Genomic DNA, 23678 nt, shown 5'->3' with positions numbered 1-23678 from the left:
AGCACTGCTAGGAATTTATCCAAGGGATACAGGAGTACTGATGCATAGGGCCACTTGTACTCCAATGTTCATAGCAGCACTCTCAACAATAGCCAAAGTATGGAAAGAGCCTAAATGTCCATCCACTGATGAATGGATAAAGAAATTGTGGTTTATATACACAATGGAGTACTACATGGCAATGAGAAAGAATGAAATATGGCCTTTTGTAGCAACGTGGATGGAACTGGAGAGTGTGATGCTAAGTGAAATAAGCCATACAGAGAAAGACAGATACCATATGGTTTCACTCTTATATGGATCCTGAGAAACTCAACAGAAACCCATGGGGGAGGGGAAGGAAAAAAAAAAAGAGGTTAGAGTGCAAGAGAGCCAAAGCATAAGAGACTCTTAAAAACTGAGAACAAACTGAGGGTTGATGGGGGGTGGGAGGGAGGAGAGGGTGGGTGATGGGTATTGAGGAGGGCACCTTTTGGGATGAGCACTGGGTGTTGTATGGAAACCAATTTGTCAATAAATTTCATATAAAAAAAGAAAAAAATAAATAAAAAAAATAAATCTCTTAATCAGCTCAAAAAAAAAAAAAAAAAGAAAGAAAACGCCCTCCAATTTAGTGCTATAGAAGAAAGCTGCTTTCACAGAAAGGAAGGACCAAATTAGGTAAAACAGGTAAATAGGACTATAGGCCACTGCAGGGTGAAGCTGCCCAGAGTGGAGCTAATTAGCAAAAGAAAGGTGCCTTGTTGACCCTGCTGTTACAGGCTTTATCTGTCTTATCCCTCAGGCTGGCTAAGATGCACAGAAGTGGAGCCTCATGTCTGCTGTTAACATTCATCTGCCCGGTGCCAGGATTTTGGTTTATATTGACCCAAACCCCTAATACCATATATCTTCAAAACCCCCTTTCCCTCATGCCCACGAATTAATGTTCACAGATTCATTGTCTCCTTGTACATGCCCATCACGTTTGTAAGCCTTCTGATCTTAATAAATATGGAGCAAGGACCCTTATACAGGGCTCTTGTCTTTTCCCAGACATTAGCCATCTCTTGCATTTTAATTCTGTGCCCACTCTCTTGCTGGACAAGAGAGAACTTTAGACCCAGAGTCTACAACAACCATACAGATGCTTGTAGAATGAGACTTTCTAGCACTACCAAGCAACAAAGGTTGAGGCGACAAAAGTTCCTATGAGCTAGAATCTCTTATGATAAACACCCCTAAGAGCTGGCACAGCCAGAGAGAGAGAGAGAGAGAGAGAGAGAGAGAGAGAGAGAGAGATTCTTGGATCCCCAGTCTATTCAACTAGCCATGAAGGTACACCCTGGTAAGTACCTGTGGGTAAGTACACTCTCCAGGTGGCAGAGACCAAAGAGAATATTCTCGCTGGTCACAAAGCCAAGCTCTCAGGACATAGAACAAGACTAATGGAAAAATCTAACAGCTTTAGCTAAGCCTTGGATCCAAACTAATACCTAGGAGGGATATGCCACATGGTTGGGATTATATGTTGCTTTACCATGGACCTCATTGCATGGAAGTTTTCTTGAAGTTGGTGGGTGATCTAGTGTCAATCTAGATCTAGTGTCATTCTGTGGCCAATATATCCTACCACGGGAGTCTTCTTGAGGTGGCGAGTGCTCTAACAGCTTTTAAGTGTTCAATCTATGCCCACTAATTTTGCAGCTTTAACTTCCAAGATGTCCCTTAGCAACAGATGACAAGCAACATAAAAGACACAACAAAGGAAAACAAAGACCATCTCTGGGAGGAAGTGGACCAGTAACCAAACAGTATTCTAGCAAATTTAACCAAAGAGTCGCCAGACCCAAGAGACTGGTTCCACAAATATTTTCTCCTGCTAATCTAGACTTAGAAAAAGGACTCTGACCATTTTGCTCCATTGCCCTCCATAGATAGAGGTTCTGGGAGGCTGACACGGTAAGAAATCTTACCTTCTGCTGGCTCTATGTTAGATGCCCCAGGGTCCCTCAGCTGCAGCAGTATCAGAGTGAGCTATGCCCAGCGAGTTAAAGTGTCCTACTGACTATGCCAGAGGTCAGGGAGCAAGAATTCCTGTCCCCTCAAGGTGCGTCTAACTGGACTAAGGAGCAGATTGACAGACAGGTTAATAGCAGAAAACTGAGTTTAATAGTGTTTGTATGGAGAATCCACACAGACATGGAAATTCCAGAGTCAGGCGAAATCAAGTATATATGTCATTCTGTACCAAGGAGAAGGGGGCAGTGGTCTGGGATTTTAGAGGAAAGAAGCGCACTTCTTCACAGGGCAGTAAGAAGCATGTTTGGTAATTAGAAGTCTGACCTGCCAGACAGATGGGTCACTCAGATAACATTTATCTCAGCTAATAACCCTTATTCTGAGAAAGATCCCCAATTATGTAGTTTAGGGAGGGGCAAAAGTTTCTCTCGAGTCCCCTAGGGTCTCTATTGCCTTCAACTCAGAATAATCTTCTGGCCACAGTGGCCCATCTTGAGGAAGTCTGCCCTCTGCCCCTAGAATAATAGAAATTATCACCCTACTCTATCACTAACTGAGGTTATTGTAACTGGTAGTGTATATGCAGCAGGTTCCCTGAACCCTCTCTTCCAGGAGCCCTTCACCCTGGGAAGACTGGGGACCCTCATGGGGAAGCTGTGATCCTGGGGAGCCATTAACACGGCACCAAGAGGCTAACTGCCCTTTTCCCTGGGGTGCTGCTCCCGTGTCTTTGCAGAGATAGGTTAGTATCATTTCCTTCTCTGTTTTTTCATAACGCTCAATAATTAGAACCCCATTTCATTGAATGCGTTAAGGCTGCTCCATGCCAGGCGTTTCTTTCTTTCTTTCTTTCTTTCTTTCTTTCTTTCTTTCTTTCTTTCTTTCTTTCTTCCTCTCTCTGTCTCTGTCTCTCTCTCTCTCTCTTTCTCTCTCTCTCTCTCTCTTTCTTTCTTTCTTTTTCTTTCATGTTTATTTATTTTTGGGGGGAGGGGCAGAGAGAAGGAGACATAGAATCTGAAGCAGGCTCCAGGCTCTGAGCTGTCAGCACAGAGCCGGACGTGGGGCTCTAACTCATATGAGATTGTGACTTGAGCTGAAGTTGGAGGCTTAATCCATTGGTTCCCCCCAGGTGCCCCCAGGCTTTGCTTTAAATTCAAGGGTTACAGAAATGGTTGCCACACCCATCCTCTGGAAGCTCCCGGCCTAATGGGAAATATCTGTGTCCTCCTAATTACAAAATGATTAACGGAATCCTATAGTAGTGGTTGGAGTAAGACTTTAACACACAGGAAGTAGTAAAACATTTGGGAGGGAAGGTGGTGACAGAAAGCTGGGAGGAGATGACCTTTGAACTGGCCCATTCATGGCTAAGAGAGGTAGGAGGAGAAAGGATTCTGGTTTTATTCTAAAATCATTGACGGAAGGGAGATGTTGTCCCTCGTGATGTTGTCCCTTGATTAATCATTCCAAGTTTTGGGCTGCTTTTCCCAAGCCTGCAGATTTCTTAAACTTTCATGCCACTGGCGCCTTGTTCTCGGATGCAGTGGTTCCCCAAATTTGGTGATCAGGGCCAGCAACATCAGTAACATCTAGGACTGGGTTAGAAATGCAAATTCTGGGGCCCCTAACTGAACTGGAAACTGTTGGGATTTCACACGACACAGGCTCCAGGCTGACAGCCACAGCCGTAACACACCCAGAAGTTTGGGGGGTGGATCAGAGGCTGAGAATGATCCGGATTGTTTCTGGTGGTTGGACCTGGAAGGCACTGGATAACCCTGTCCAGGTTTCTGCCTCGGCCTCCGCGTGCAGGGTTCCACAGGGACGGTCACGGAAAGTCCGTGAGGGTTGAGCTTTTCCAGCAAATAGGCGATCCCACAGGTCCCTGAACTTGACTCCTTTGCCCCCCAAGGAACCTTAGCTAAGCAGCCTCGGGGCCGGCTGAGGGCTACTTCTGGCCACGTGAGTTTCGCACTTGAGCGATGCAGCCCTCCTGGGGTGTGCGGACCCGCCCGGGACCACAGCCACTCCCACGCCTAGTGGGGAGGGCGCCTTCTTCCAGACAGCGAGGTCAGGTGACAGAGGCCGCGCTTACTTAGCGGGAGCCGCGGAAGAACGAGCGCGCAGAGCGGCCGACGGGGCGGAGGGCGGCGCGCGGACATGCGCCCCTCGGCGCCTCCCGCGCTCCCCGCGCTCCCCGCGCTCGGGCTGGCGCTCCCGCCGCTGCTGCTGCTGCTGCTGCTGCCGCCCGCACCCCGCGCCGCCTACCGCGCGCCGCGCTTCGACCCCACCTGGAAGTCCCTGGACGCCCGGCCGCTGCCCGCCTGGTTCGACCAGGCCAAGTTCGGCATCTTCGTCCACTGGGGGGTGTTCTCCGTGCCCAGTTTCGGGAGCGAGTGGTTCTGGTGAGCGCGCCCCCCTCCGTCGGCCCCGACTCCGCCTTCGGCCCCCGGCCTGCAGCCGCCGCCCAGCCCGCGGCCCCTGCCTGCTTGCCTGGTCCCGGGTCCCCTTCGCCCGCCGCCGTTGCAGCGGCACTTCCGGGTGTTGACTGTGTAATTCGCTGTGTCTACTTGGACCCACGTGGACTTTTCCTCCGTGCGGCCGCGGGAGTCGTCGGGCAGCGCCGGCCGCTCGGCTTCTCGGCGGTCGCAGGGCCCCAGCCCTAATGATCACGTTCTAACCGCCGAGCCGCTCAAGCGGCAGATCCTCGTGCAGTTGTGTGGGTCTTGGGCCTAAAGTGTCGGTGGAGACCCACTCGAGGTCCCAACACGGTTCTGCCCTACAGCACGGTTAAAACACACATTGCGCGTATGTGAAACTTACGTTCATTCGCACAGGCACTGGCCCTTTAATGTTAAAATGTTACCCTGTGTGGCTCTAGGAATTAAAAAAAAAAGGTTCTAGAATGTTACCCTAAAAAAAACTCCCTTATTATTAATACACTATTCTGTAAAAAGTGCTGCACAAAAAAAATTGCTCTTTAGATTTTACCTTGAGATCTATGTAAAAATGTGCGTGTCGTCTCTTACAACTTTGAACTGTTTCACATACCTTTCCTGAGTAAGTACTTCGGTGTTAAGTTCTTCAAGATAGAAGTGTTGTCAAATACATACACATAAAGTGCTGCACACATATATAATGTATTACATAAGAAAATAAATGAGTATTTACCTCTATTTTATACTGTATACCTAGTATGCATCAAATTTAATATATACAATATGTAGTACAGTAGAGTATAAACTATATATTAACATTGTACCACTTTCAACAAAGAGCTTGACTTTTTAGGTTTATTTCTTTCCTTTATTATTTATTTATTTATTAGTCATTCCCTTTGCTGCTTTTTCATAATGCTCAATAATTAGAACCCTGGTTCATTGAAGGACTTCAACAAGTATGCATTAAGTGCTGCTCTGTGTACTTAAGAGATGGAGAGCAGAGAGAGACAGAGAGAGAAAGAGAGGGAGACAGAATCCCAAGCAGCCTCCCCCCTGCAAGTGCGGAGTCCAGCTTGGGGCTTGATCTCATGAACCCTGAGATCATAACCTGAGGTGAAATCAAGAGCCAGAGGCTTAACCGACTGAGCCACCAGGCGCCCCAAGCAGTAACCTTTCTTATTAAGTTAGGCCGATTGATGTAAAAGAACATTGTAAGCTACAGAGTGCTATTCGTATACTCTTTTGAAATCTGCTGGTAAAACAAGGGACTCCTTTTCCCCATATTGTGTATTACCAGATACATTTACTTCAGGATATTATATATCTTTGTAAGTTTTATGCTGTAAGACATTTTGAGTTTATTTTTGAAATGTTTCAGATTAGTATAAACTAACCGATTTTCTTCCTCTCATATTAAGATGTAATAATTTATACTTTATCATTTTGTTCACCCAGGAGTGTTTGGTAAATATATATCTGGTGCTGGAAGAGGATTTGATGCTCTACCAAAAATACCTAGTTTTGAGTCATATTGCTCTTTGCAGTGGTTAACTTTTCATTTTCTACAAACACACACAGAATTGTTTGTTTTGACCTAGAAGGATAAAGATACTGCTCATATAAAACTAACTAGAATGTGGGGCACCTGGATGGCTCAGTCGGTTAAAGGACCAACTTCAGCTCAGGTCATGATCTCATGGTGTGTGAGTTCGAGCCCTGTGTCAGGCTCTGTGCTGACGGCTCAGGTTTCAGGTTCTGTGTCTCCCTCGCTCCCTGCCCCTCCCCCGCTTGTGCTCTGTCTCAAAAATGAATAAACATTAAAAACAAAAAAAAGAAACCTAACTGGAATATATTTCAGATGGTCTGGAAGTACATTAAGCCTGTAGAAGATTCTTTAATTACCTATGGTTTCCCTTTGTGTTCCCTCTAAACCTCTGCTCTGCCCTCCAATTTGACTCAGGACAGTCAATGGTAGAGACGAATATATCTGACTGTCCTTAATGGCAATTCAAATCCAGATATAAATGATGGACTCTTTACAGTAAGTGCCTCTTTTCACCTCTATTAGTATGAAATTTGAAAAGTAACTCGAGACTATAGTAGAGAATGCAGGCTCAAATTAAACAGTGCTGGGAGAAAGTAGAAATCTCTTATCCATGTTCAACTTTCTGACTGTCCCAGTTTGTCTTTTATAGTTCAATTTAAAAGGCAAAAATGAAAAAAAAAAAAAGGCAAAAATTCATCATGGATTGGTTAGGAAGCTTTCACTTCAAGGTACAGAAACCCCAAATACATGATGTAATAATAGGGGCTCATTACCCCAAATAATGAGAAACTTAGAGGCAGTTGTCTCATTGATACAATCAAAGAACAAACCTATTTCTGTGGTCCTCAGCCTGTTGACTTGTCCCTTCATGTCACCGGATGGCAGCCAGGCATTGCTTCACACAACCTTGTCCAAAGGCAGGAAGGCCTTGCTCAGAATGAATGCATACAAGGAATCCTTAAAGGCTAAGTCAATCTATTAAAATAACAGCATCTTCTTAATTTTACTGTTGCCAACTCCCCCACTTGTTCTTTGCTGGTGAATATAAAAGATTCATGTTGTTTTAGGCATGTGGTCTTCCTCTTGAAGGCTGGCACTTGTGTTGCAAAGGACTAACTATCTAAAGGTACAGACTACACCTTGTGATTTAAAAATGAAGAATTAAGTGTTGTATGAAAGGAGAGAAGGTTAGCACTCCCCTTGACAAGGATGGAAGAGGCCCTCGGGCCTGACAACATGCATACGGTTAAGGCATTGCCACCTACTTCGTGGCATCTAATCAGCATTTTTTACTAAGTTTAATGTGGACAAATTTGAAGACATGGTGGCTGAAAAGCGGCTCATCCCAGATGGCTGTGGGGTCAAATATATCCCTAATCGTGGCCCCTTGGACAAATGGCAGGCTCTGCACTCATGAGAACCTCAGCACTGCCCTTTCCCATTCATGCCCACCAATAAATCCTGCTTCCTGTCTATAAATAAATAAATAAATAAATAAATAAATAAAATGAAGAATTAAGAGCAAATAGGTGGCTGGGTTGTCTAGAATGTTCTAATTTATGAGCTGAGGGGATTTCACAGAGGGGCAGGTGAAAAATGCAGAAAGTTTACATAAGCTTTCTTTAAGGCAAAGTCAAACTGATGGGGAAGGGAGAAAGTATCTGGGTAACACTCGAGTAAGGGGGAATCAGTAAAGGGAGCTGGGTTTATGCGTATGCTATTTATGTGTTCTCTCCTCCTTCCTTTAGGTGGTATTGGCAAGAGAAAAAGATACCGATGTATGTGAAGTTTATGGAAGATAACTACCGTCCTGATTTCAAATATGAGGATTTTGGACCACTATTTACAGCACGGTTTTTTAATGCGAGCTACTGGGCAGATGTTTTTCAGGCTTCTGGTGCCAAATACACTGTCTTAACTTCCAAACATCATGAAGGTAAAGAAGTGTAACATTTACAAACGCTGGTGATAGTTATGAAATGTAGAGTAAGTAGTTCTTTTGGAAGAAGAAACTAAAACACATCAAATCAGTTTTAGGAGCAGTAGTCAAGTGGCTACTGACATTTGCCTGTAATTTAAGGGACCATATATTTCATCCAATTGAGAGGCATTGGGTTCATAGAAAGATCATACCCCCCCACACACACACACATAAAAACAACACAAAGAAAGGAAAATGATCGTATTTTGTTATGTGCATATTTAAAAGTATTTCCAAGATTTCTTTTGAAGCTATTTGAAGTGAGATGTGCGTCGCAGCACAAAGTTTTTGATTAAACTTGCCTTCTTCCCTTTCACGGCACCTCTGTAATGCATTCTGGGAAGGCTCCACCACCATGGGGATTGTACTGCTGTAGTCTTGTGTCATTACCAACACCTTGCTGCACTTTTGGCCAACTCTTAGATAGCCAAATGGTGGGCAATTTGTTGGTGACGAAAGTGACACAGGTCACCTGGAGGGAAAAGGATTATGGAACTGTAATGGTGCCTATAAATAACAGAGATGGTGGAAGAACATCTGAAAGGAAACATGGTGTATGCGTCAAGGTTCTTCAGAGAAACAGAACCAATTGGAAGTCTGATATATAAAAAGAGATTTGTTAGAAGAAACTGGCTCCTCCAGTTACGGAGGCTGAGAAGTCTGGACCCAGGAGAGCCGGTGGTATAGTTGTAGTCTGAGTCCAAAGGCAGGAGAAGGTGTGAGTTCAGACAGGCTGAGAGGGAATTCTTACCTAGCCTCTTATTCTGTTTAGGTCTTTAAGGGATTGGCTGAGGCCCATCCACACTGGGGGGAGCAATCTGCTCTACTCAGTCTATCTATTTACATTTTTTATTAATATTTTATTTTGAGAGAGAGAGAGAGAATGCAAGCAGGGCAGGGGCAGAGAGAGAGGGAGACACAGAATCCAAAGCAGGCTCCAGGCTCTGAGCTGTCAGCACAGAGCTGGACGCAGGACTTGAACCCATGAACCATGAGATCATGACCTGAGCTGAAGTTGGACACTCAAATGACTGAGCCATGCAGGCGCCCCTATTTTTTTTTTTTTAATTAATTTTTTAAATCAGTCTACCTATTTAGATGTTAATCTCGGGGTACCTGTGTGGCTCAGTCTGCTAAGTGTACAACTCTTGATTTTGTCTCAGGTCATGACCCTGTGGTCCAGTCAAGTTGAGACATAAAATTATCCATCACAGTGGTCTTACATTAATAGGATAGTTTCCACCCATTACCATTCCAGTATCCAAAAGATCAAGGAAGCGTCAACAAATTGTTACTGTCTCAACCACATGTTAATTCATTTGATGATTGCTTTTGCTATGACCATTTTTGCCTCGGCATGAGAAATTATGCCTCAGTATTTTCTACAGGGGTGGGGAGGGAAATAAGAGGGAAGAACCAAAGCCAGAAATCTGTAGTTATCTTAGAATACTTTTCCCTTTGGCCACATTCAAGTGGCTTAATGATTTTCTCTTATAGATGTTTCTCCTATGGAGGTGGGTATTTAGAAAGTGTATTTGCTTGTGAACATGTTGTTGATTTCCTGATGTCTAGGAACCCTCTAAGCCGTATGGCACAAAGAATTACATAGTGTGCATTTTGTTTTAAAACACTTTGTTTTAAAAATAAAACAAAAATAGCGGCTTTTTTAGATCTTTCAAAGCATTTATATAAACATAATTTATAATACTTCTCTTTTTTCCTTTATGTACAGTCACAAAGCTATAGTTATACATCTAGAAACTCCTCTGCTGTGCCTCTACGGTGCAATCTGTAGCAATCAGTTCTCCAGCTTATAGTAGGGTCCCATAATGCCGACAAAAAAAAAAAATGTATATTGTCATGGATTCACAGATGAACCAGGCTACTGCATAATCGAGTTTTGAAAAACACTGTGTGCCACCCTGAAAACCCCTGAGTTGAATGTAGTCAGATATAAACCATGCCAGGCAATGACACTTGAAAAACACCATAATATCCCATCTGAATACATGGTGGGCTGCCCATCCAGTAATTAAACTGGCAACAAAACACTCCGAAATTGGCTCACGAATTACTGTAGCAGGAAGCACGTTAGTTTGCAGTTTGGTCCATCTGATCATTCTGGATTGAAACTGGGAAATTGAGTAAGAGCCAGAGTTTTTGCATTGCAACCTGAGTGGACTTTGCAAACTTCCAACCTTGGTCAGCTATGGCTTTGGCCATCAAGTAATCTTCAGCAATGTATTGAGGAAAAGCTATAAGCCCTTCTGCTTGATCTAACGCATCCTTTCTCATTGAACAAGACATTCCTGTCGCACATTTGAAGCCAGTCACATTGGCAGAGACATAGCACCTTGTATGGGAAGTTCCAAAATATACCTGTTCTAATGTGGCAGCAAAGCCCTGTCTGTCTGCTACACAGGGCAAAACAAAATACTTTTAATCATACTGTGAGGACAGATACTGAAGCCGACATTTGTAAACTTTCTAGGACTCCCATTTTCAGATGTTTTCATTGCTTTTTGGAAAAAGTCCCACTGAGGTTGCTTAGGCAGGAAGATCTTTATGTGAGCTTAGGTGGTGATGAAGATCCATGTGGTTTCAGTACTGTCTGGTGTTAGAGCCTGTCGATTTGAAACATTTTGAATAGGACTTTAAATATTGCTGCTTTGAAGCTTACCACAAACACCTTTGACAAGAGTGAACAGTTTTGGAAGCTTTTTTAAAATTAATTAATTTATTTTGAGACAGAGAGAGAGAGCAAGCATGAGTTGGGGAGAGGTAGAGAGAGTGAGAGAGTGAGAGAGAGAGAGGGAGAGAGGGAATCCAGATGTGAATCCCGATGTGGGGCTCAATCTTACGAATTGTGAGATCATGACCCGAGCTGAAATCAAGAGATGGACTCTTACCCGACTGAGCCACCCCAAGAAGCTTATATTCTATGAGGAAAAATATAGGCGCTAGATGAGATTATGCAGACCTTAAGGGGTACCCAGAATGTTACTTAAAAAAACCTTGGTTCCACCTGATTTAGATTCTCATTTGTTTCTCATATAAAAGCAGAATATGTGCCATGAAAAAAAGTTCCACAAAGCAGTTGTTGTAGAAGTTTTTGTATGTCACATGCACTATTTTGGTATTTGTATAGGTGGAAATGTCCTAAAGCAGATTCACATTCTTACAAAGACTCTTACTATAATTGTGCAGGCTTTACCTTGTGGGGCTCAAAGCATTCATGGAACTGGAATGCGGTGGATGTGGGGCCCAAGAGGGACCTTGTCAAGGAGCTTGAGGCAGCTATTAGGAACAGGACTGACCTTCGCTTTGGACTGTACTATTCCCTCTTTGAATGGTTTCATCCACTCTTCCTTGAGGATAAGTCCAGGTCATTCCATCAGCAACCAATTTCCAGTTTCCAAAGACGCTGCCAGAACTCTACGAGCTAGTGAACAAGTATCAGCCGGAGGTCCTGTGGTCGGATGGTGATGGAGATGCCCCTGATGACTACTGGAAACAGCACAGTCTTCTTAGCCTGGCTGTATAACCAAAGGTGTATGTGCTATTAGATCGCCATGGTGACCCAAAATGTCCCCTCATACATGTGTTCCCTTGCTTTGTGAAATATTCCCTTTTGGGCTTATCTATGGTGTGAGGCAGGGGGAAATCATTGTAAATTAATTGCTTATTAGATATATCAGGTCTTTTTAATGTTTATTTTTGAGAGAAAGAGAGAGGCAGAGAGAGGGGGACAGAGGATCTGAAGTGGGCTCTGTGCTGACAGCAGAGAGCCCAATGTGGGGCTCAAAACTCACAAACCATGAGATCGTGACCTGAGCTGAAGTCAGATACTTAACTGACTGAGCTATCCAGGTGCCCCTAGATATATCAATTTTTTACTCCAAGTAATCAGTCAGTAATCAAGACTTACAAATCAGGAGCCAAATACAACTCAAATCTGTTTTTGAAATCACTAAAACCCACTAAAAATTTGAAATCACTGAAAACAAAAGATAAAATCACAGAATCAAGAACTTTGAAAGATGTTAATTTGTGGGTCCCCCCTTTCCCCTTCTGAGACAACAATTCATCACTGTTTGTGATTATGTGCTTGTCAATTCCTCTAATTGCTTCTTGTCATCTTCTTTGATATCTTCGCTGCTCAGTCACTGTCACCCTTGTCTGCCTCCTCTTTTCCCCGTATCAGCACCACCTGTTTGCTTTCTAGCATGTTCCAGACTGCCCCATTAGAACAGGGGGCTTCTGGCTGAGCTCCTCTGTTAGGCTTGAACCTTGTGACCAAATTTATATTTGTAACTAGAAAATACTCGGTGTTGTGGTATGAAATCAGGGAGTGTTGTACTTGTGTTCCCTGGACACACAAGGGGTGTGCATACAGATACTCTGGAGAGCTCTTGATACTTAAGGCAGCAGTCTGCCCAGGTATGTCCAAGGGGAAAGACTGGGAACCATCCACTTCAATTTCTCAATCATGATAATATCATTGTGGGGATTATTTCATGCCACAGTGATGGCAAGTTAACTTCCCAGAGATTTTCAACATCAGGCACAATTGTAATAGAAAGGCTATATTCAGTTATAGGTGAGAAGAATGTTTTTTTAAAAAAAAAATTAATGTTTATTTTTGAGAGAGAGAGAGTGCGAGCTGGGGAGGAACAGAGAGAAGGAGATAGTATCTGAAGCAGGCTCCAGGCTCTGAGCTGTCAGCACAGAGCCCGACACAAGGCTCGTTCCCACGAGCCGTGACATGGTGACTTGAGCCAAAGTCAGATGCTCAACCAACTGAGCCACCCAGAAGTCCCCCCGCTTTTTTTTTTTTTTTTTTTTTGAGTGTAAACTCAGTTCTGGCTATCATTCATAATACATGGGAGAAGGAGCTTCAAATAACAGTGTGATACTCTTTTAAGTGCTGTATGTGCTGGGTACTGGGCTAGAACTAGGTGTTTTACATAAATTCTCTCTTAAAAAAAATTTTTTTTAACGTTTATTCATTTTTGAGAGAGAGCGTGAGTGGGGGAGGGGTAGAGAGAGAGGGAGACACAGGATCTGAAGCAGGCTCCAGACTGAGCTGATGTGGGCCTCAAACCCACAAACTGCCAGACCATGATCTGAGCCAAAGTTGGACACTTAACTGACTGAGCCACCCCAGTACCCCTACATAAATTATTTCTTTTTTTTAAAATTTTTTTTTTTTCAACGTTTATTTATTTTTGGGACAGAGAGAGACAGAGCATGAACGGGGGAGGGGCAGAGAGAGAGGGAGACACAGAATCGGAAACAGGCTCCAGGCTCCGAGCCATCAGCCCAGAGCCTGACGTGGGGCTCGAACTCACGGACTGCGAGATCGTGACCTGGTTGAAGTCAGACGCTTAACCGACTGCGCCACCCAGGCGCCCCATTTATTTCTGATCTAATAACAGATGAGGAGATTATTCAGAGGAGTTAGGTCACTGACTCTGGGGCAGGGAGCTTAGAAAGTGACCGAGCCAGGATTGCAACCAACCCAGGTCTGACTTCAAAACTATGGGCTTTGCATTATGCTAGTATGCTATGATGATTTTTCAGGAGCGGATTTCAGTTAGACTTCTTTTCAGGGACATTTCCTTTTATGTAACATGTTTTATTTTTTATTAAATAAAATTATATTTCAGCCCCGTTCGGGACACAGTCGTCACCAATGACCGTTGGGGACTCGGTACCATCTGTAAGCATGGTGGCTATTATACCTGCAGTGATCGTTACCACCCAGGACATCTTCTGCCTCATAAATGGGAAAATTGCATGACAATAGACAAGTTTTCCTGGGGTTACAGGAGAGACGCCAGACTCAGTGACTATCTTACAATCGAAGAACTAGTGAAGGTACAGTAAAATGTTAGGTGACTATTAAGGTAATATTCTCAATTGTGTGGATGTGTGAGAATTACTTTGTATAATTTGTAGAGGGCCAGGGGCCTGTAAACACAGGACCTTATTCTATTTGCTGTGTTTGTTCTTCTGGACAGTGGTTACATATGAGTGTGTAAGCACACAAATACAACATATTATTAACACATTGGCAATGGAATCGTTTCATCTCCCTAAGAACTTTATTCTTTAATTTTTTAGGAACTTGTAGAGACAGTTTCAATGTGGAGGAAATCTTTTGATGAATATTGGGCCCACATACGATGGCACAATTCCTGTAATTTTTGAGGAGCGACTGAGGCAAATGGGGACCTGGCTAAAAGTCAATGGAGAAGCTATTTATGAAAACCTACCCATTGGAGGTCCCAGAGTGACGTCACCCCAGACGTGTGGTAAGTTATTCTTGTTAGCAAGTATTATTTGATGGAGGAAAAGCATTTAAAATTTCTGAGATACAAAGAGAAAAGTAGGATAAAAAGGGAAATTGGGATGCATGCCTGTTATACAAAGCACTTTCCAAGCTATTTACTCTAGAAGAATTCAGCATGTGTTTGAACACTTATTGTTTATCCAGTCAAGCTTAAATCCTATCTAGAAACTTCCTAAGAGTGGGCAAATTTTAGTGAAAAATAGTCAGATCTTATAAAAATCATAAGCCATTCAGAAAAATGAAAGATGCTGAGTGGGTTAATCCGAAAGGAAGACTTTGATTTAGTCATTTAATTCTTATTTCTGCAGATGTTCCATCGTATGAAATTAGCAAGGAAGAGGTGCCAAAAAAAATTTTTTTTTAAATCAGCCCAAATAACAGCATTAATTTTAATTGATAAAAAACTGATAATTTGTTCATATTATTTCTAATAAATCTAAACCTGAAGTTTTTTTTTTAAGTTTTTTAAAAAAATGTTTACTTATTTTTGAGGGAGAGAGAGCACGAGCAGGGGAGGGGCAAAGAGAGAGGGAGACAGAGGATCCGAAGCAGGCACTGTGTTGATAGCCCACTACCCGATGTGGGCCCTCCAACTCACAAAGTGTGAGATCATGACCTGGGCCGAAATCAGATGACTAACCGACCGAGCCACCCAGGTGCCCCTAAACCTGAAGTTTTCTTTATTAATTAATTATTTTAGAGGCACCTGGGCGGCTAGTCAGTGTCAGCGTCTGACTCTTGGTTTTGGCACGGTCATGATCTCGCAGTTTCATGAGTTCGAGCCCGCATCAGGCTCTGCGCTGTCCCACGGGGAGCCTGCTTGGGATTTTTCTCCTCTGTCCCTCCCGCACTCATGCTGCCTCTGTCCTCTCTCAAATAAACAAAACTGAAAAAAAAAAAATTAATTATTTTAACTTATTATTTTAACTTATTATTTTAACTTTATTATTTCAACTTCTTTTTCTCTTAACTAGAATCTTCTTTAAAAGCTTTGCTTATGTCTGCACTTTGGAAGGTACCACATGCCAATGAGTATCTGAATCACATTCTGCAAATATGATGGTTCCTGATGTTGGGTCTTAACGCATATAAATAAGAGTAGTCTAGGGAAGCTCTAAAAATTCACCCGTTGTTGTCACCAGGTGAATACAACCTGATCAAGTATAAACCAAAAATTAGACTAAATCTTCTTTGACTTTACTTATGACTTAAAACTAATTGTCAACTCATCGAAGAAAATAAAGTAAAGCAATCTAGACAGCAGCAACGCATTGTAGAATTTTAGAATGTGCGGGAGAAGCCATAGTTGGAACCCAGTACCAGTCCTTCATTTTACAGAGACTAGTTTAAATCTGGTTTTGGGATTTGCATCTGGGCATGTATTTGACAGGGGGGTCTGGTCATGGATTTCGCCATTATCAACTATTATTCCATGAAATTTTATCTCAGTAAATAAAAATAACAGCCAAAATATTTAATAAGGTCTGTGAAGCCCCCTTGTCTGGCTCCTGCTGACCGCACCAACCCCAAACCCCATGTGGCCCTGCTCCCCCCCCACAGCAGGAGTTCGTCAGCCTGCCAGGCACGCTGCTGTCCTTGCCCCAGTCATCTGTAGACTCCCAGGTCCTTAGAATCCTTCAGGATTTCAGCCCTAGCTCGCGATCACTGTCCCCAGAACTACTCTTAACATCACTCTTAGTGATTCGAACACCTATATTCACATTTTTAAAAATGTGCCGCCCCTGAGTTCTTGTGCTCTCTCTTCTGAGCATCTTGTGTGTTCTACCTTTGCTACCTCCTTTCTGGGTCATGCCTTAGATCCTGTATTACCAATAATTGCACTTACTCCATGATCTCAGTTTGAAGCATTATGCTGTCTCCCAAACACCTTTTTAAAACAAATTTTTTTTAAATGTTTTTATTTATTTTTGAGACAGAGCATGAGTGGGGAGGGGCAGAGAGAGAGAGGGAGACATAGAATCCAAAGCAGGCTCCAGGCTCTGAGCTGTCAGCACAGAGCCTGACACGGGGCTCGAACCCACAGACCGCGAGATCATGACCTGAGCCGAAGTCCGACGCTAAACCGACTGAGCCACTCCCAACCACCTTTTAAATTTCAGCTCACTCCACATAGCACTTCGGCTTCTGAAAGGATCTGTAATCCACTGATGATACCAATCTGTGACCCCCCTCACTTTTTTCTGTTCCTCAGCCCTTTTCCTTATCCAGGTCAGATTCTGTGGCTTGTCACTCCATGACATACACTCTTTCTCTGTCATACTCACTTGACTTTGATTAAAAACTCAACTCTGGTTAAATTTAGCTCTGCTCATTCATTCCATGCCTGCCCATGGGTAGCTAAAATGTGACTAGAAATACACAGACACACAACACACACAATACCAGATTATTTTTCTTTTGGCTTTAAGGTCAACCTTGTGTCCTGGGTCCCATCCCAAATTATCCACTCGAGGATATTTTTCTAGCAGTTCTCTCCTTTGCTCCTTATCTTCAACTTTCCCTCTTTATTAGAGCCTTCCTGCCAGCATTCAAACGTGTTATTTCTCTCATCTTAAAAAAGTACTTTTTTGACCCTTAGATTTCCAGCTACCTCCCCGTTTCTCTCATTTCTTTGATAGTAAAACATGTTAAAAGTTTTTTTTTTTTTTTTAAACTGGCTATCTTCAATATCTTGCTCCAGTTTTTCTCTTGCACCCACTCTGGTCAGGCTTCCGCCCCCACACTTCAGAAAATCGCTGTTATCCAAGCCCTCCATAACCCGTCCTTCACCAAATCCAGAGTGACTTCGTGGTCCGTTTTCTGAGTTTATGGCAGCATGTGACTCTGTTGACGCCATCTCTGCTTGTTGGCTGCTCCTTCCTAGTGTCTTTTGCTGATTCCCCTCCCCCCCCCCCCCCCCCCCCCCCCCCCCCCCCCCCCCCCCCCCCCCCCCCCCCCCCGGCTTCCCAACCATTATACCCTGAAGTGCCTGGGGCTTAGTCCTTGGGCTTCTGTTCCTCCTCTTTATCTTTATTCCCCAGGCAGTCACATCCATTTTCACAGCCTTAGATGCCATACCGATGACCTCTACAGTGCCGACCTTTTCTTGAGCTCCAGATTTACATTCGCTTTCCTGGTCAACATCTCCACTTGGAAGTATAAATACCTTAAACCTGTTATGTCTAAAACTGAGGTCCTAATTTTAAAATTTTGCTCTAAACTAGCTCCAAGCAGTCTTCATAAACTCGATTAATGACAGCTTCATCCTTTTAGGTGGTTGTGAGGCCAAAAATCTTGGGAGTCTTCAACTCTCCTTTTCTATTTCACAGCCAATCCATCAGCAAGTATCATTTTTCTCTTTGAAGTATATCTAGAATCTGACCATGTCTCATTCTTTTAGTCTCTATTGTGTCTCCCCTGGATTATAAGCGTCTTTGACTGATCTGTTTACATCCATCCTTGCCCCTTTCATCTTTCTGCCACAAAACCTTTGAAATAATAAAGCCAGGTTATGTCACTACTACGCTCAAATTCCTCCAGTGGCTTCCGGTCTCAGAGAACGAGCCAGATCTTGTAGAGGCTTATAAGGTCCTATAAAAACTGGCTCCTTGCTGTCTCTGATCTTATCTGCCATCATGCTTTCCCTCACTTTCTCTCTTGACCTTCTTGTTACCATGTCAGCAGGCCAAGCATACTCCTGCTTGCTGTTCTCTCTTCCTCTGGATACTCACATGCTCTTCCTCACATTCTTCAGGTCTCCTCAATGCCACCTCCTCAAAGGTGGACTATTAGATTTAAAATAACAACCACATCCCTCCTTTCCAACCTTGCATGCTCTGTCCTCACCTGGCTTCAGTTTTCCCCATACGACTTAACCATCACATGTTTATTCTAATTTTTTCCACTATCACATAAGCTCCATAAGGACAGGGACTGTGTTCAATGCTGCGTCTCCAGCTCTAAAACAGTGATTAGCATTTTAAGATTTCAATAAACGTTGAAAAACTAAGAATGAGTGAGTTCTGTTTTGTGTAGAGCTTACTCTTACCTTTTTTCTCATTCATCGTCTAAGTCTTAGATGAAATGTCATTTTTTTTAGGCTTCTGCTCATGGTCTAATCTTTTTTTAATTTAAAACATTTTTTAAAAATATTTATTTTGAGAGAGAAAGATAGAGTGCGAGTGAGGGAGGGCACAGAGAGAGAGAGGGAGAGAATTCCAAGCAGGCTCTGCACTGTTAGCACGGAGCCCAATGCAAGGCTCAAACCCACAAAACCACTGTGAGATCATGGCCTGAGCCTATGAGAAGTAAATGAAATGATTTGTTTTGAGAAATACCAAATAAAAGCTGTGCTATAGAGTTACCAATAGGTTTACAACCTATTGGAAATATGTACCCCCCCAATGGAGTCCCAAACTTCACTTCACTTCCTGATTCTTCTTCCCCTCGCCATTTCGTGGGCTTAGTTTTCGCAGGTTTTGTAATGGGCATGTGCCAAAGAACTGAAGTCTCTGTGTCACCTCAAGGAATGTATGTTTGTACAAAAAGACTAGTTTTTGCCTTACGTGGGCATAGCTGACTTCCGGGTAAGGCTGTAACCTCTGCAGTACTCAGCCAAATGAGGAATCGGGAGGGACTTCACGCTAGGAGATAAATTGCCTGCTGTAACTGCTCCGAGTGTGCCTGTCCATCAGACACCCGCTCTTGCAAGAATGTTGATTAAAGCCTCGCCTCACTGTGCTCAGAGTCTCTGTGCCCGTCCTTTGATTGGGTCAGTGGGCTTATTTCTTACAGAGCTGAAGTCAAGAGTTGGAGGCATTACTGACAGAGCCACACAGGCACCCCGCTGATGGTCTAATCTAAGAGGTCCCTTTTTTATAACCTTTCAATTTACTGTTCTTTCATTGTGCTTATCAAAACTCACACTTTGACATTATTTGTGTGATTATTGAATAGAGTCTTCGTCACTCTAGTCTAAGTTCCATAAGAATAAGAATTAAGTGTTTTGTCTTCTGTTGTATCCCTAACACCAGCGTCAGTACTTGGCCCAGCATTGACACATACAGACTTTTTGATGAGGGAGTATGAAGATTTGAATCAGCAGGTGGAAAGCCATTTACTCCTGCATCTTACCTTCTTTGCTCATAATTCCCTCCTATTTCCAACTCCATGGGAACAGTCTGATGAAGAGTAATATTAGAAAAGTCTCTGGGGCGCCTGGGTGGCTCAGTCGATTAAGCGTCCAACTTCAGCCAGGTCACGATCTCGCGGTCCGGGAGTTTGAGCCCCGCGTCTGGCTCTGGGCTGATGGCTCAGAGCCTGGAGTCTGCTTCCGATTCTGTGTCTCCCTCTCTCTCTGCCCCCTCCCCCATTCATGCTCTGTCTCTCTCTGTCTCAAAAATAAATAAACGTTAAAAAAAAGAGAAGTCTTGGGGCGCCTGGGTGGCGCAGTCGGTTAAGCGTTCGACTTCAGCCAGGTCACGATCTCGCGGTCCGTGAGTTCGAGCCTCGAGTCAGGCTCTGGGCTGATGGCTCGGAGCCTAGAGCCTGTTTCCGATTCTGTGTCTCCCTCTCTCTCTGCCCCTCCCCCGTTCATGCTCTGTCTCTCTCTGTCCCAAAAATAAATAAAAACGTTGAAAAAAAAAATTAAAAAAAAAAAAAAGAGAAGGCTCTGTTCTTTTTGGTATAGGGGAAGTGGGGGAGGGAGGTGCTATGATATTATGATTTATGATAACAAGTATATATTTGGTCTTGTCTCCATTTCTGGCACAGAACTCCTTAAACTCTTGGAATCTCCTGAGTGATGAGAACTATACAGATGTCTTTTGTTATGTTAATGAGGTGACTTTTCCACTTCACCAAGGGTGAGGCTGGTTGCCTGGAGACTTTCAGTCCCTCCCTCCAGGAGGAGAGAGGCTGAAGGTTGAATCAGTCACCAATGACTAGTGATTTAATCAATCATAACCATGTAATGAAGCCTCCATATAACCCAAAAGCATGGGGTTTGGAGAGCTTCAGCGCTGTTGGGAGAGGGGTGTGCCTGGAAAGTTCATGGAAGCTCCATGCCCTTTCCCCATACCTTGCCCTATGCGTCTCTTCCCTTCGGCTGTTCCTGAGTTTTATCCTGTTATAATAGACTGGTATGCCAGTAAGTAAAATGTTTGTGTGAGTTTTGTGAGCTGCTGTAGAAAATTAATTGAACCCAGGGAAAAGGTTGTTGGAACCTCCCATCTGTAGCTGGTGGGTTAGAAGACCAGGTGATACCTTGGACTTGTGATTGGTGTCTGAAGTTGAGTGGTGCAGGCAAGCAGTCTTGTAGGACTGAATCCTTGACCTGTGGAATCTGACACCATCTCCACGTAGATAGTGTCAGAATTAAGTTGAATTGTAGGACACCCAGCTGGTGTTGGAGAATTGCTTGTTGGGGGTGAGGAACCCCCCCTCCAGCCCCCCAAAGACACACTGGAATTGGGAACCCTCTTTGGGTGCTTTTTACTCTACCATGGAGCTATTTTTTCCTTCTATTAATGAAGACATGGGTAAATATTTACTGCATGAAAGTATCTCTGTAAAATAATCCCAAACCTAACACATGAGGAATACCACTATGCTCTTTTCCTCCTTTTAACCAGGTACACATCCAAACCTAAACAAAAGTTGGTCTACGCCATATATCTTAAATGGCCCACATCAAGACATCTGTTTCTTGGCCAACCCATCGCTACCCCGGGGGCAACAGAGGTAAGGAGATTTTATCTTTATTGTGTCTTTAAATTGCTAACTAGCATATCCTAGGGAAAAACAGAATGAAACTTTTAACTTCAAGGAGAGCCTTACGTATGTTCCATTTATACCTCGTGAGATATGGGTTTTCTCCCACCACATCCGAAAGCAGAGCATTCCTATGAAATCTTTCATAAGCTGAAATGGTGTAAAGCAAAGAAGCAATTACCATTAATTTATGTGGAAATTTGTTTGAACAGTCCTAGACCCCCACAATAACCTCTCTTAGAAGAGCTCTTCTGATCCCTTAGAACACATCTTGCTAACGGATGCACAAATTGAATGGAGACAAAGCACAGATGCTCACAGACTCAGTTCAAAGCTCTGGTGGCTTGATGCTGAAATGCTGAGTATAGGAAGGAACTTGGAGTTACCACTCGCTGCTGTTGGGGTGTGCACTGCCTCTCAAACGGCTCTCTGTAAAACAAACGCTAAATGCTATTTTTACTTTTCACTTTTTTTTTTGTAAAAGTGAAAGTTCTCTTTAGATTTCTTTCAGTTACAAAAATAGGTACTACTCTAGGCCTTTTATAAAAGTGAAATGGCATAACACTGACTGTAGGGGATACCTGTAATTTTAAAATGAACTTCGTCAGTGGCAATGTTTGGCCAAACCTTTGAAAATTTTCTTTTCATTTCCCAGAAAACTAAACTTAAAATACAGCTATCTCCATGCGTATCAATGTAAAATAGATATTCTTTTTTTACGGTTATTTTATGTTGTTCAAGTTCTGGAAGCATCCAAAATGATTCTGGAATTTATAAATAAATAAATGGTAAAGCAAATTCAGGTTCTTTCCCAGACATCCCATCCCAGAATACATCAGAATAAAAGTAAGATGTTGTAGTCGTACTATTTTAAGGTCATTAAAAAAATCTGGAGGAAGTTAATCTAACAGTTGTAGGCGACAGATCTGGTATTGAGTTCATTTTGATGCATTTTATAGCTTGTTTTTAAGAAACAATTTCCTTGGATGTAGATTGTCCATATGCTTCTCCTTGTATCATCTTTCCACATTTCATTTCTAACACTGTGGTTGATCTGGCAGAAAGGAAGATGGAATTCACGTTTGATGTTTAATTACAGCTTAGTGGTGTGGGTATGACATCATCTTTTTATTTTATCTATATTTTGTCTGGCCCCATTAATACTGTAATCTTAAAAGTTCATGGGTTTTGTTTTTGTGTTGTTCCACATGATAGGCAAAGTTTTCTCGTTCAAAATAACCATAGATATGTAGAAAACATATTTAAACCCATTTAGTATAAGAGTAAGGATATAAAACAATTACAGTAGTAATTGATCAGACTTATGTATTGTTGATCAGTTACTGGAAAACCTGGGGAGGAAGGGTAGCTTCCTAGATAAGGGACATTCTATGCAAGAACTATGCAAGTCTTACATTGGGCAGATTGGTCCAGAGTCATTTTCCCTGGTCCTCTCTTCAGTGTTTTCCTTACTCTAACACTATTCAGCCTTTACAGTTCTTCTCTTCCAACTCTTGGACACTTTTACTTGACAGGAATATAGGAGTAAGATGCACGTATGCACTCATTTGGACCAAAGGTTAAAATAGTTTGTGAACCACTAAATAAAAGCAAAAGCTGAGTTTCTTGTCTACAGTGTTTTAAAGAAATACCAGCCACTCTTTCCCAATAAAGTGGGTGAGTCGAAGAGATGCATGTGAAGACATTTCTGTGTATGTTTTTAATTTCAGATTAAACTACTGGGACATGGACAGCCACTTAACTGGACGTCTTTGAAGCCAAATGGCATACTGGTAGAACTGCCACGTCTAACCTTTGATCAGATGCCCTGTAAATGGGGCTGGGCTCTAGCACTAACTAATGTGATCTAATTTGCAGCAGAGTAGTTCCTGCTGCGGGTACATCGAAGACTAGAAAATATCAGGTTTCTATATTTGTAGCATATAGAGAAAGCAAATGTAAAATTGGTCAAGGAAAGTTAAATATTTAGGCAATTCAGGCCCTTTCCCCTCTTACTGCTTATGTTTGTTCCTAAATTACCCATGTGATTGTTTTACCTCTCCAGTGTACTTTGCCATTGAAGTCTCTTCACATTGAATTTATTTCCATGTGTGATTAAGAGGTGGAAATTTTTGTTTTATGGTAGCTAGGAACTGGTGGTGGTAAGGACTGAATTAAGTCTCCTGAATTGTGTCTCAAATTCCTATGTTGAAGCCCTAGCCCTCAATGTGACTGTGTTTGAAGACAGAGCCTTTGAAGAGGTAACTAAGGTTAAATAAAGTCATAAGAGTAAGAGCCTAATCTATACGACTGGCGTCTTTATAAGAAGAGAAAGAGATGCCACTGATGCAAGCACACAGAGGAAAGGCCATGTGAGGACACAGGGAGAAGGCACCATCGGCCAGCCAAGGAGAGAGGCCTTGAGACAAACCCAACCTGCAGACACACTGGGCTCTCAGCTTTCAGGATTGTAAGAAAATAAATTACTGTGCTTTAAGCCACCCAGTCTGTGGTATTTTGTTATGGTGGCCCTAGCAGACTAATACAGGTGGCAGAGGTATAATAAATTTGGCCTAATACATA

The 23678-nt window shown here is 42.9% G+C and overlaps 1 protein-coding gene, 1 long non-coding RNA gene, 1 other non-coding gene and 1 pseudogene across 4 annotated transcripts in view; 2 read left to right on the top strand and 2 right to left on the bottom strand.

Moving 5' to 3' along the window:
* LOC125165694 (uncharacterized) overlaps positions 1-4423 on the bottom strand; it is a 17481-nt gene extending 13058 nt beyond the window's left edge. For both annotated transcript variants that reach the window (XR_007152188.1, XR_007152189.1), the window contains exon 1: positions 4293-4423. This is a non-coding gene — a long non-coding RNA (uncharacterized LOC125165694). The remainder of the gene's footprint in view (positions 1-4292) is intronic.
* On the top strand, positions 4059-23678 carry FUCA2 (alpha-L-fucosidase 2). The gene is given in 11 exon segments (XM_047858892.1): positions 4059-4406; positions 7737-7924; positions 11177-11376; positions 11379-11480; positions 11482-11519; positions 13639-13849; positions 14096-14116; positions 14118-14243; positions 14246-14286; positions 20957-21065; positions 22826-23678. Coding segments are annotated over 11 exon segments (1422 nt in total). The 5' UTR covers positions 4059-4161; the 3' UTR covers positions 22967-23678.
* LOC125166941 (U6atac minor spliceosomal RNA) lies at positions 7154-7279 on the top strand. Its single transcript, XR_007152640.1, has one exon. It is a non-coding gene; the product is annotated as a U6atac minor spliceosomal RNA (small nuclear RNA).
* Positions 9716-10469, bottom strand: LOC125165570 (ceramide glucosyltransferase-like; annotated as a pseudogene).

Source organism: Prionailurus viverrinus, chromosome B2, assembly GCF_022837055.1.
Source record: "Prionailurus viverrinus isolate Anna chromosome B2, UM_Priviv_1.0, whole genome shotgun sequence".
Taxonomy (NCBI): Eukaryota; Metazoa; Chordata; class Mammalia; order Carnivora; family Felidae; genus Prionailurus; species Prionailurus viverrinus.
Note: the sequence above shows the minus strand (reverse complement) of the source record. Positions and strands in the feature narration are given on the sequence as shown.